This window comes from Thunnus albacares, chromosome 21 (assembly GCF_914725855.1).
Source record: "Thunnus albacares chromosome 21, fThuAlb1.1, whole genome shotgun sequence".
NCBI lineage: Eukaryota > Metazoa > Chordata > Actinopteri > Scombriformes > Scombridae > Thunnus > Thunnus albacares.
Genome location: NC_058126.1, coordinates 7,601,586 through 7,614,958, shown reverse-complemented (window position 1 = coordinate 7,614,958; position 13,373 = coordinate 7,601,586). Strand labels below are relative to the sequence as shown.

At 42.4% G+C, this 13,373-nt stretch overlaps 1 protein-coding gene across 3 annotated transcripts in view; it reads left to right on the top strand.

Annotated features, from left to right (window-relative positions):
• The window catches only part of LOC122972436 (rho GTPase-activating protein 21-like), an 87,331-nt gene extending 76,116 nt beyond the window's left edge, over positions 1-11,215 (top strand). For all 3 annotated transcript variants that reach the window (XM_044339543.1, XM_044339542.1, XM_044339544.1), the window contains 12 exons: positions 681-745; positions 887-1,035; positions 1,165-1,307; positions 1,423-1,581; positions 1,946-2,024; positions 2,150-2,223; positions 2,312-2,401; positions 2,494-2,619; positions 2,733-2,774; positions 3,558-3,663; positions 6,533-6,564; positions 8,193-11,215. In XM_044339543.1, coding sequence (XP_044195478.1) covers positions 681-745; positions 887-1,035; positions 1,165-1,307; positions 1,423-1,581; positions 1,946-2,024; positions 2,150-2,223; positions 2,312-2,401; positions 2,494-2,619; positions 2,733-2,774; positions 3,558-3,663; positions 6,533-6,564; positions 8,193-9,899 — 2,772 coding nt within the window. In that variant the 3' untranslated portion in view covers positions 9,900-11,215. The remainder of the gene's footprint in view (positions 1-680; positions 746-886; positions 1,036-1,164; positions 1,308-1,422; positions 1,582-1,945; positions 2,025-2,149; positions 2,224-2,311; positions 2,402-2,493; positions 2,620-2,732; positions 2,775-3,557; positions 3,664-6,532; positions 6,565-8,192) is intronic.
• The last annotated feature ends 2,158 nt before the right edge of the window (positions 11,216-13,373 follow it).

The following is a 13,373-nucleotide window of genomic DNA, read 5'->3' as shown; positions in this document are numbered from 1 at the left end:
TTGAATCATTACAGCACTGCTCTGATGACAAGTCGTTGGCAGCTGAAATACTAATATTTTCTAATTGTTTTGAGTCCGCTAATACGACTGCTGGCACTGCTAAACCTGCTGACTTCCAACAGCAGGACTCGAAGCTTCGCAGTTTAACGTTCTTCTGTTTACTTTTTGGTAATGTTTTTCTATGGAGGACACTTAACCACGAATGGAGCAGAACAGATTATAGCTTATCTTATATAGCACTTTAAGGGTGTTGATCTTGCAAATAAACCTCCTCATGCATTCATAAAATTGAAAGGAGTGTGTAGATTTAGTTTATTTGCTGTTGATTAGCGTTTCTAACAATAAGACCTTTCATAAATGTAACGTTATTGAGCCTATAATAAGTAAATGTATTGGGTATATCATTATCAGCAGTATGCCTACTCCACTGTGTCTTTTTATAGGCGGGTCTCCCACCATTAGAAATTTAATCCCGTCTTTCCTCTCTTTTGAGGGCCTAACCACACTGTCCTTACTACGACATTCCAATGGTCTTACCTGTGTCACCTGATAGCAGCAGGTTATATAAAGATCCGTTATAGCCTGTTTGGGGGGGGCGAGGGGAGTTGTTGCATCTTATATTTTAACCACCATCTTTTGTGTCGTCTGCTCCCCTTTCCTTCCTTCCTTTCTTTTTTTAGAACGCGGCCTTTACCAGCCATGACCTCATCAGCCGGAAGATCAAGGAGTACAACACCTTGATGAGGTAAGGGGTAAGAGGAAGAGGAGGGAGGAGGGAGGTCCTCACACTTGTGGAGAACTTCACACAGTGCTGTGTAGTAGTTAGATGTGAGTGGATATCTTCCAACCCGAGTTCATTTCGCGTTTGCTTCTGCGTCTTTCCCAGCCCGACAGGCAGCAAGACAGAGCCGTCACCCAAACCGTCACGCCAGTCGCTGAGCATCAGACAGACGCTGCTGGGAGGTAAAGGAGAGACCAAAGCACAGAGTCCACACTCGCCCAAACCAGAGCAGGAGAGAAAGAACATGCACAAAGGTAGGAAAGAATAAAAATTTGTACAATTTTGTTCTGTCGAAGCTCTCGGTGTCTAAGGAAAAAAGTTATCTGAGTGTAAAGAATTGCATTGTTTCTATCTTATATATTCTCCTGGTATGTTGCACTCAGATGACACTAGCCCTCCCAAGGATAAAGGGACGTGGAGGAAGGGCATCCCGGGGCTGATGAGGAAACCTTTCGAGAAGAAGCCGTCTCCTGGAGTCACGTTCGGAGTGAGACTGGATGACTGTCCTCCCGCACAGACTAACAAGGTTTGTGCTTATTTAATACAAACATATTTCTGCAGATAAAGTCTAAAATCCAGCAGGGTTTTCATGTATGTTGCTGATTTAGAGCTTAACATTTTTGTATTTCCGTGTGTTTTAGTTCGTGCCTCTGATCGTGGAGGTTTGTTGTAAGCTGGTGGAGGACAGAGGGTTGGAGTACACAGGCATCTACAGAGTCCCTGGAAACAACGCAGCCATCTCCAACATGCAGGAGGAGCTCAATAACAAGGGCATGAACGACATCGATATCCAGGACGATGTGAGTGCCACTTAATCGATCCGCCGTTGCTTTAATTAAACTATGAAATGGAGTTTCACATTCTCAAGTGTTGTCCTTTCATGTGTTCGGGACAAACGCAGCTGTGTGCACAGCTGAAAGATTTTTCAAGCCCGCAGAATAAGTGATGTTTTCATGCCAGTGTTTTGACATTCTCCACACTGTATACTTGCCAGTAATGTGTCATTTAGCAGTGTTTTATAGTTTTATATCCATATTTCAGAGCTTGTGTCCTTCCAAATGTGACAAAATGTTCCTGTGAGCCCAGAATCATTATACATGTTGAGTAGAAGTCCAGTTTTTCTTTGCACAGTTTCCCATCATTCCCTAATATCATGTTTTACAGAAATGGAGGGATCTCAACGTGATCAGCAGTTTACTTAAATCCTTCTTCAGAAAGCTTCCAGAGCCGTTGTTCACAAACGGTAAGTAGTGTTTTTAAAGGTTCTGCACCCCATCTACTGGCCATAAATGAGAACTACAACCTTGCAGCATGTCGACTGTGTTTTACCTCCTGCCTTTGCTTTAAATTGTTAATTGGTACTTGCAGATAAGTACACAGACTTCATAGAGGCCAACAGAATAGAGGACCCAGTGGAGAGACTCAAAGTGCTCAAGAGGCTGGTGAGTTGTTTTGCCATTTTCTGTTTCATTCTGATCCAACCTTCATGTCTACAGTTGTGGTATAATGTCTGTTTCTTTCCTGTTTCAGCTTCATGAGTTACCTGATCATCATTATGAAACCCTCAAGTTCCTCTCAGCTCATCTAAAAACTGTCGCTGAAAACTCAGAGAAGAATAAGGCATGTGACTTAACGTTTTTTTCCTTTAAACAGACTTTGGTTTAGTTTATTTTGCAAATGTACAATTAAAACTTGGTTTTCTCGTGTGTTAGATGGAACCAAGGAACCTGGCCATCGTGTTTGGTCCCACTCTGGTGCGCACCACAGAGGACAACATGACCCATATGGTGACTCACATGCCAGACCAGTACAAGATAGTAGAGACCCTCATTCAAAATGTGAGTAACAGATTTTGAAGTGTTCCCTTCATGGATTTTTTTTTTCAATTAAACCAAATTCTCACATGTAAAATACAAAACTTAATTTGTTTTGTTGTCTTTTTTGCTTCCAGTATGACTGGTTTTTCACTGAAGATGGAAACGGAGATCCAGTGGTGGGTACAGGCATCACTGCCATAAGATTCTTTACTTCTGTCTCTCTCCTGTCTTAATATTTGACCTTAAAGACCCTCCAGACAGGTTTTAAGACATAAAAAATTAGTCTTCTCAGAATAATAGCTTGTGTTTGATATGGCTTTTCTACAAAAAAGTCTAATTACCTAGTTTAAAATTCTTAAAATTACATCTACTTCTTTTCCCTCACAGAAAAATCCAGAATCTATGAAACTGCAAATATTAAACACAATATTAAGAAGTCTACTCTCAGTGCATGTGTACTGGAGGTTTCAGGTTTTCACATTACACTTGTGTAAGTTGCGTATTGGACCCTGATTGGCTCCAAACTAGATGTGATGTCACCAATCATGCCTGTTGGTACACGCCTTAAACTCAGATTTACGGTGAGCGCAGAGAAACTTTCCGCTTTCAACAAATGAATGATTCACCGTGCATTACGAGCACAATCTGACAGCCTCCAATTGATATCTGACACATATTCTGACTAAGATGTTATTATCTGGCTCGTCTAAAGGGCGCGACTCTGCAAATACATCATTCTGCACACTGAAGGTCAAAAATCCACGTGACGTTACAATAAGTCAAAACACATTTTTGAGCTTTTCCAGGACAGTATGTTGTTTTTTTCAAGGTGTCAAACGACGTTTGTAGACTTTAGCTCAGTATTAAACTCAAGAAAAGTCTACAAATAGAGATTACAGTGTTCAAACAGCAGTCTCAGTGATCCTGGTTCTTGATGTGTTATCATTGTGCTCCTCCAGACCGTGTCCCATGAGGAGAGCGCGGTGGAGTCTCAGCCTGTCCCCAACATCGACCACCTGCTCACCAACATCGGTCGCACAGGCACATCGCAGGGTGAAGTATCAGGTAACACGCTGCCTTTGGCAGACCGACTCTGTGGTGGGTTAACCTTTCTCTAACCTTTTCACTGCTGTGCACTGTGATCAAGGAGGGGCCGGCGTGTGTGAACTAGAAACAAATGTTGATGATAACGCTGCTTCTTCCCTAGGCCAAGCTTCCCCTTTTTGCTTCTTTGGCTGTTGCCATCAGATAGGAATGTCTATGGCTAACCATGACTCCAAACGCCTGTGTGGGTTTCAGTGGGCAATTTATCTGCATCCCCGAAACTTGAAGGGATGCAATAAATTGTGACGCTTCTTCATTTGCTTTAATAGATCTACCCTCCCTCGGTATTTGTTAATCTTTTAAACAGACTCTTACTAAACTTAGATGCCCCTTTTCCCTTTTTAACCATCCCTCTGCCACTTTAATACATCCTTTTGATCGAACTCTCCCTCTTATCTTGCCTACTGTTGCACTAATACGTTCTTTCCCACGTCAGAAAATAGATGTTTTTACAGTGAAAGGCGACCTCTGATTCCTCTCTCTAGTGAGGCTCTGTCGGGTGTCCTAAAGGCTTTCCCAGCATTCACACATACTGATCTTGACACAGGCCAAGTGGGAGGAGTCTATCACACCGTGATGTCACTGATGGACTCTATAATGTCCGTGATGGACAGCTGGAACTGTAGGAAGAAGGAGGATTGTTGCCCCCAGTGTAGCTGCCTAGTCTGCAGGAACCCGCAGGTCTTTTAAGCGCAAGAAATGCCAAAGAGAAAGAAAGAAAGAAAAAAAAAAAGCATTAAAACAAAGAAAACCGTGACGAAAAGGGGAAGCGAAGCGGCTACACGGTACTGTACGGTGTCCGGTGTTGTGGGTTTTTCTATCAGAACATACCTTACGCAGGCCGGTGCTACTGTCTGAAAGGCTCTCCGCTGTCTCTCCTCACTGTCTCGCAAGCTTGCCAACGGGAGAGATAGCATGGTATGGTTTCTACGTCACCAGTCAGTGTGCACTTGCATATCGTGCCATCATCTGTATTGTAAGGGGTGTATAGGGGGGCTCGGCTATGTCACACAAAAACAAATTTTAGCTAGAAAAACGAAGGATGAGGAGGTGAGGACTGATTATAGTTTTTTTCTCTTTCTCATGTAGTGTCCTCTCTTTTCATATAGCTAGCCCCTCTGTGACTCCCCTGTCACTTCTCTTTTTGTTTTTTTTTGGTTTCCTCCATAGCCGCCTCTGTCATCACCGTGTCACTGTTGTCATGGCAACTCATGTCACCACATACCACAACGTTGCCATTGCTTCGTCAGCTCAGCTGAGCAGCATCGTCAGAAAATAAAGAGCTGAAGACTTTTGTCTGTCTGTGGGGCTTGATATCAAACCTCAGTGCTTTTCTGGTGCAGACGGAAATGTCTTCAATCAGATAGAGTTTTTGTTTTTGTGCGACTGATTGTATGTCTTTGGTAACAAAACTGAGGCATCATATTGACAGTTGTATAAAAAAAAATTAAAAGCAGCCAATTCAGCCTTTTCTATTTTATATATAGATGTTACTACATTTGTATTGGTCATGTATAAATGAGAAAATACTAAACACTCTTACAAGTATTGTGTGTGTATCCAAAGCCTGATATATCATATTCCTCTGTTCCGTAGACCTCCTTTGTTGGCCAAAAACTATTAAAAACACGTTAGTGAGTCACAACATTACACTGGGTGACGTGTTCCTTCACCATGGAGATTAACGGTTACAGTAGTTGGTTTAAAAACGGCTCCAAAGACTAATAACAGTGATCACATTTTCATTCTCTTGAGAGTAGTTCTGTGTAAGGCTTGTTGTGCTACATAACACAACCTCTTGAATCAGTACTGAAGTTCTTTTTAGATCTTTTTTTTTTGGCATTTTTGCTTTTATTGTATAGTGGGCGGTGAAATGTCAGACAGGAAACAAGGGGAGAGAGAGATGGGTATGACATGCAACACAGGTCTCTAGCTGGAATCGAACCAGGGACGTTGCTCCAGTGTACTGAAGTTCTTTGAGAAATTGACAGTGTAGTACAAAGTTTGAGGTTGTGATATGTAGCAAGACTGAAAACGTGATCACTGTTATTAGTCTTAAGAGCCATTTTTAAACAAGCTAACATGCCCAAAACATTTTGTGGTGAAGGAACATGTCACCCAGTGCAACACTGTAGTTCATTGGTGTGTTTTTAACAGTTTTTGGGCAACAACGGAGGTCTACAGCACAGAGGAATAAGATATATCAGGCTTTGGATGCACACACTTTACTTACTTGGCTCTGCATGAGATTTGTTGAGAAAAACCTAGAATATCAGCAGCCTTATCCTTAAACAAAATCAGTCATCATTCTCGTTTTGCATGGCACACAACTCACTCTGTTGTTCCGTTGCTGTTAAACACATCTGTATGTTCATCGCCAAAGTTGCACTCAGTATCACTCTGTTGATAACATCTTCTGTGTCAAATAGCTTTTAAGAAACGATATCTCTGTGGGTTTAGTGACCGCACAGTCTCTGTTTTTATTTTACTTGGACACTGGATGTTTTGGTTAGTGTCAGGGTTGGGAAAGAACGCTGCTTGTCATGATGTAGATGTGGACCTGAGTGTAACGTAGAGCTCATCTGTCCTTGTGTGTGCAGCATGGCCTGTCGTCTGCTCATGTGTACTGTATGTGTGTGTGTATCTCACATGTGTCGCCAGTCTTGTCCGCTCTGTGTTTTCACACTCTACATGATCCTCTTCATCAACGTGGTTCTCTTTTCCTTTTTTTCCCTCCCCAATTCATTTTCCCGTGTCCTGCAGTAGATGTGTTCATGTGCGGTTTTCAAATCATCTAACATGTCTTTCTGTTCTCTCTTTTTTCCTACAGATTCACCGACTAGTGACTCAGCTAAGTCAAAGGTGAGTGTGTGTGTGCCCAGTGTGAACCCTCTCAGGCCACTGCTAGTGTAGGATGACAGGAGGTAGGTGAAGCCTCCAGTCGAGATCAGCGTCAAATAGACTTATCGCAGCACATAGTTTAAAGGCAGTTTCACCCTAAAAACAAAATTAAACACATTCTTCATTTACCTCTAGTGGTGTCTACACTGTAAACTGTCAGATGGTTACAGTTACATGTGTCCAGCTTTTGAGATGTCTGTTTCCACCCCAAAACAATGGAGGAGAATTGTGCTACTCACAACATTGATAAGGTACAACGTTAAGAAAATCAGCAGCAATACTCTCTCTAGAAACAATGTCCTGGGAAAGTCCTCTATACACTATGTGATTTTAGGCTTTACCAGATGAAAGTTGACTGAATGATGAGACAAAATCTCAAGTTTTCAAACCAAAACAGTGATCCTGAATCGCCCAAAGATAACCTGAGTGTCCGAGGAACAAATTCCCACAGTGATTGCTACCACAACCCACATCTTCATCAAAATTCAGCATGAAATGACACAGGATACACTGTCATAAACTTTTTTTTGAAAAAACAGTGGTTTTTGCTGAACTTTCAAAACATGAGAGTGATGCAACAGGGACATGGCATCAATTTCCTTACCAATCCACTTTTTTCTTTTTCTTTTTATATCATAGTCATATAATTACACAATTCAACATAGCTTAAACTGTTATTGCACAGTGTGTAGTTACTCCAAAATAACACACTAACCTCAGCGTAAACAGTGTTTATTGAAATTACTGCCCATAGAAGAAACTGTCCCTCTGAAAACTGTTGATTATCCAAACTAACAGTTATTTCAGGAAAGAGATGATTGTGTTTAATTGTAATTTAAGAAAGGGATTTTTTTTTATCATTGCTGTGAGTGTCACAAACAAAAAATCAACACCTGTTGTATTAAGGTGGAAGCAGAAATCTCCTAGATGAATAAAACTATCTGCATGGCTGAAAAGCACTGGAGTTAAATGAGACATTGTGTTGTTTTGTGATGTGGGTGAACTGAGGTTATGCTGTGAATAGTCTATGAGAACTGACCAGACGAAAACCTACTGTACGTCCAGTGAGCCACAGTCTTTCATGTCAAAAGGTCGCCTTTTAAAACGCTACAATCTGTCATGAAAGTCCCGCTTCGAGACACACTAAACTCAATACTTGTGGCTGAGAAGCTCGGGATTATACAGTCGCTTGTGATGAGATAAAGAGGAAAAAATAAATCTGAGTAAATCTCATCGCTGCACCGCTGCTATCTGGCTGCTTTTCCTCAGAGCTCCTCGGGGCTCCTGCAGGGGGTTGCATCAGTTCACGCTGTGCTGCTGCTTCTCTTGCTTCTGCTTTAAAGCTGGCATGGAATCAATAATGTGCTCCCTGTCAATGACGCCTCTTAATGTTCCTCTCTCTGTCCCATTTTTCTGGTTTGTGGCGCTTCACGGGAGCAGGTGGAGTACAGACTTAAGTTTTCAGACAGCGGTGAAGGGTTCTTTTTTCTCTGTGATGTGCCTCCTCTTGGTTCTCAGCTTCATAAATCCTCATTTTGTTTTTTGTTTTTTTTCTGCTCTCTCTCTTCCTGTCCCCTTCCTTTCTGCAGGGTTCCTGGGGCTCAGGGAAGGACCAGTGCAGCAGAGAGCTCCTGGTCTCCTCAATCTTTGCTGCAGCCAGCCGCAAAAGAAAGAAGTCAAAGGAGAAGCCGCAGCCTAGCAGTTCAGATGACGATCTGGATGCAGTTTTCCCCAAGAAGGAAATCCCTGGCCAGAAGCCGAACCACCACAGCCTCCAGACCGAGACGCAGAGCGAGACTCGCCCTAGCCCCAACACGAAACCCAACGCCAAGCAACAAGTACGGGCGGAGGAGAGGAAAGAGAACGGGAGAACTGTGGAGCTGACACCTAAAGCCAAGAGAGAGCATCGAAACTCCTCGTTCCTGAAGGAGAAGACTCCACCCAGACACCCCTCACCTTCCCCCTCCCCGTCCCCAAAAATCTCCGGCTCTCCCAACATCAGCTACCAAACAGTCGCCGGAGGGAAATCCTCCATGTCGGATCCCCCGTCCCAGCTGGATGAAAACACCTCCGACCTCGGGACCATGAGCTCCGGAGCGTCGGTGCAGCGGTCACGGCCGAAAAAGTGGACCGGAGGAACGTCCCCCGACCTGCCTGCGGGAGCGTGCACCGGGTTGGGAGCAGGTGCGGGAGCGTCGGCCGGCGCGGAGGTGAGCTCCATCACCTCGGACTACTCCACCACTTCTTCCATCACGTTCTTGACCGGAGCGGAGTCGAGTGCGCTCAGCCCGGAGCTGCAGGGTGGGGAGGAGGCGGACGACGAACGCAGCGAGCTCATCAGCGAAGGACGACCCATGGAGACAGACAGCGAGAGCGACTTCCCGGTTTTCGCTCCGGGAGGCGGCAACAGCCAGTCCACGCCCTGCCCAGAGCAGAGTCAGGAAAAGACTGAAGTAAAAGGTGGAGCAGCCGAGGGGAGCACCACACCGAAACTGGAAGCACGGCGCCTCTTCCCCTCGCACAAGATGATCGAGTGCGACACCCTCTCCAGACGGTGGTCTCTAAGACAGAAAACCGACAGTGAATCATCGGTGGAAGGTGTTGCGGGCAGCGGAGAGCGCAGTGAGGGTAGGGCGGAGTCTTCCACGCGCCTGTCCCGAGTCCTGGAGGTGATGAAGAAGGGGCGGTCCACCAGCAGCCTCAGCTCGTCTTCACGTAGCGAGTCGGAGCGTCCCGAACCGGCCTGGCACCTTAAGATCACCGAGCGGCTCAAGTTCAGGTTACGCACGTCCGCCGACGACATGTTCACCCAGAAGAACCGCACTCCTGATGCCCGCGGCAAGAAGAAGAACATCCGGCGGAGGCACACCATGGGCGGGCAGAGAGACTTCGCAGAGCTGGCGGTCATCAACGACTGGAGGGAGCAGGGCGGAGTGGACCAGGCCGCCGAACTGTCGGCCCTGGACCGACTCAAGCCCAAATGCTCCTCTCAGGACTTATCCATCCGGGACTGGATCACCAGAGAGCGGTGCAGGGGCGGGGGCTCGGAGTCCAGCGTCGAGGTGGTCGCGCCCAAAGCCGTCCCCGAGGACGACAACACAGAAGCCCAGACGGACGTAGCTCCCGAAAGACCGCCTCCTCCCGCGTCTCCGGGCGCGCAGCCGCTAACGGGGGAGCACGTTAACGGTAGCGGGCTGGCAAACAAAAGCAAAGCCTCCATCGGGGCAGCAGACGCGCACCCACACAAACTCTCTGGAGCACAAGTCGTCCGCTCACGGTTCTACCAGTATCTGTGAAACGGCAAGAGCGGTCTTGTCTAGTGTGTCTGCGAAAGAGGGGGAGGGGTTAAAAAAAACAAAACATGAGAGAATGAATGCGTAATTGTACGAATGTGGGTATTTTAGCTAAGGTTACTGCACAATATTTTTTCTACAAAGTATACTTTATGTATCTACTGTACATACTGTGTATAGGCTCACAACATGATTGTTACTGGAATAATGCTGAAGAGATGTTTTATGTAATTCCACTGACTCGTTGGCCGTACTGGAACAGACACGGAAAGAACACGGGACTTCCTCCTTTAACGCAAGAATGTGACTTCGCTGTCGATATGTGACGATGTTAATAGGACAGACATGAACTCTGTGGAATGTTTTACAGCACTAATGAATTGACTATTACTGAAGAATCCGTTAGCGACTCTGCAGGAGGAAGCCTTTTTTTTTTTTTTTTTTTTTTTTTTTTAAGGAATCATTCAGTTCTTCCTATTATAAGCGGTATGAAGAATGTATAACTCTTTTCGTATTTGGACTAACACTAGTTGCTTGTGACAGTATCGTCATTTTCAAAATAATATGTATGTGTTTTGGGTTTTTTTTTTTTTTTTGCCTGTACTTGAAGTATGTTGATATAATCGAGGGCTGCTTTCTGAGCTGGGTGCTGTGGGAAGTTTGTTTTTTGTTTTTGTTTTTTTGTTTTTTTTTTCACAGCACAGTCACAACAGCCAGATATTAGCTTGAGGGACTGGAGGATTATTATAGTTTTATCAAATAAAGACTGAAAAACATAATGAAATGCTGATACTAGAGTATGTAATGCTTGGTACAGTAGTTTTTATTTCCAAACTGTGTCCATTTATAGTCCAAAAAGTAAGTTTTTACATATGTGTGAATTGTTTTTATCTCAAAAAAAAAGTGCCTCTTTTTTTTTTTTTTTTTTTTTTTAAACTGTTTTTACCAACAGTTGTCAAGACAAGAAGGAAATTTTAAAAAAATACATTTTTAGAAGAGCATAATCTCACAGGCATTCCAGAGATTTTTGTTTTGTTTTCCTTTCTGTTTTTTAGTTTCTCACCGCGACATCAGCATTGAAATTTACATCAATGTCTGTGTTTCATTGTAGTTTTACTTCATTTTTACCCCCCTCCCCATCTGTATTTTTCAAGTGCAGTAAAATGCATGGGCGCTTAAAACCTGGGAGAAAAAAACTTTGTCTTTGAAACTGCATGAGACAACGTTTTCTGAACAGTGAACATCTCGCCTGTGTACAGCAGATCATGGGTGCAATGCCCTCCCTCAACAAACACTGGAAATAAATAATCTTTATTAGATTGTCGTGTCTGTTTGGTCTCATTGTTTCATATCACTAACAACAGCTGGAAAGAATAATAGACATGGAAATGATTTATTCCTAATTAATGCCAAAATACAAAAGAATTTATTACATATCTTCCCCTTTTTACTAATAAAGCCACATTATAACAGTCAATCTGTAAATTTGCTACGGTAACTCAAATTAAAATGCAAATAAATTAAAGATTAGAAAGCTGCAGTGGAGTAAACATGTCTGAAAGCTGACAGCTGCTTGTGACATCTGGAAATGTAAAAAAAAAAAAACAACATTTGACCATAATTTGACAGTTGTATGACCTGGTGCTGAAGTAAACTTTGAATATTCAGATTGTTACTTTTGAATAAGTATTTTTTACATTGTAGTATTGCTGCTTTTACTGGAGCACTAATTAACAAACGTAATACATCTGTTAAGGTCTTGTAGTATTCCTTCCTGTTGATTTAATAATACACTGTAATAATAATAATATACTAGTCAACGACCTTAGATGGCAGTAGTTTAAACATCAATGACACAAACTAATTACTGGTCTATAAAACAACACATTAACATTTACATACTGTTCAGGTCAAACTTGACCCTTTTTGTTTACATTTAAGAGCAGTAAAAATATCCAAAACATAATTTGTTTAGCCAGAATTTTACAACTTTTCCCACACAGAAATATGCAAAAATGGAAATATTTCAACTTTGTTTGTGCAGCTGATACATAAAGAGAGTTTTCCAGGTTAAATTGGACTTGTATTTATTTAAAACTTTTAAAATTCAGTTTTCCTGTTTTAGGTAATATACAACCATAATGTTTTTTCCTCCATAAACAAATAGTGTAAAACATAAAGAGTACTCTCTCTGAACTCTCTGACTAATTATGAGGAGATACTGTGAAGAGAACAGTATGTAAGAATTAAACATTTAATGAATAACATTTGGTACAGACAGATGACAAATTAAAGGAAAAACTGGTCCAGGTTTCTGAATGCTTGACCCCTACAGTGAGGGGATCTGGTGGCTCTGTTATGCTTTGGGGGGAATTTTACTGGCATGATTTGGATCCACTTGTCCCCTCAGAGGGAAGGACTGCAAATCAATACAAAGTTGTTCTGAGGGATCATAGGATGAAACATTTCTATCCTGATGGGAGTGGTCTCTTCCAGGATGACGATGGCCCCATCCACAGGGCACGAGGGGTCACTGAACAGTTTGATTAGGATGAAGATGATGTGAATCATATGCTGTGACCTTCACAGTCACCAGATCTCAACCCAACTGAACACCTATGGGAGATTTCGGACTGCCATGTTAGACACCATTTCAAAAAGATATTCCCTCATTTCTTAAATTGCTCTAAAAGTACAAAAAGTATCAAAAGTAATGAGATTACAGCCACAACAACATGTTTTCACTGATTTACAGAGAAAATCATCCTCTGATTCAGCTGCAGCCTCACTAATCTTTTACATTCTTTCACCAGACTTCATACAAATATTTCACCTTTTTTCAGAGTTCACTGTAAATATATTCATGTCATGATACGTAGAGATTTCAATCACCAGCAAATCCAGTGAAATGACTGGGGTTTGGAATAGTCTGGAGAAGGTTTGGAATAGTTTTGGAGAATGTTTTTGATAGTTTGAAAACGATTAGGATACTTTCAGAGAATGTTTTTGATGTTGAAGGTTTGGAATAGTTTTGGAGCATGTTTTTGATCATTTGGAGAAGATCAGGATAGTAAGATATTTTTGGAGAATGTTTTTGATAGTTTGGAGAAGATTAGGTTAGTAGGATATTTTTTGAGAAGATTAGGAGAGTTATAGAGAATTTTTTTGATAGTTTGGAGAAGGTTTGGAATAGTTTTGGAGAATGTTTTTGATAGTTTGGGGAAGATTAGGATAGTTATAGAGAATGTTTTTGATAGTGTGTTGAAGGTTTGGAATAGTTTCACAGTGTAGCAGTGTCGACATCTCCACGGTGGTATAAGGAAACAGTTTGACCTTTGACCCGAACATTCAAACACTTTTCTGGAGTTTTTAAAGTAAGTCCATATTTAAAAAAAAAAAAAAAAAAAAAATCATACAAAAGTAATGTTTGTTTTTGCTCTCAGGTTCATTCTGATGGAAGTGAAGCTCAAAGCCTGA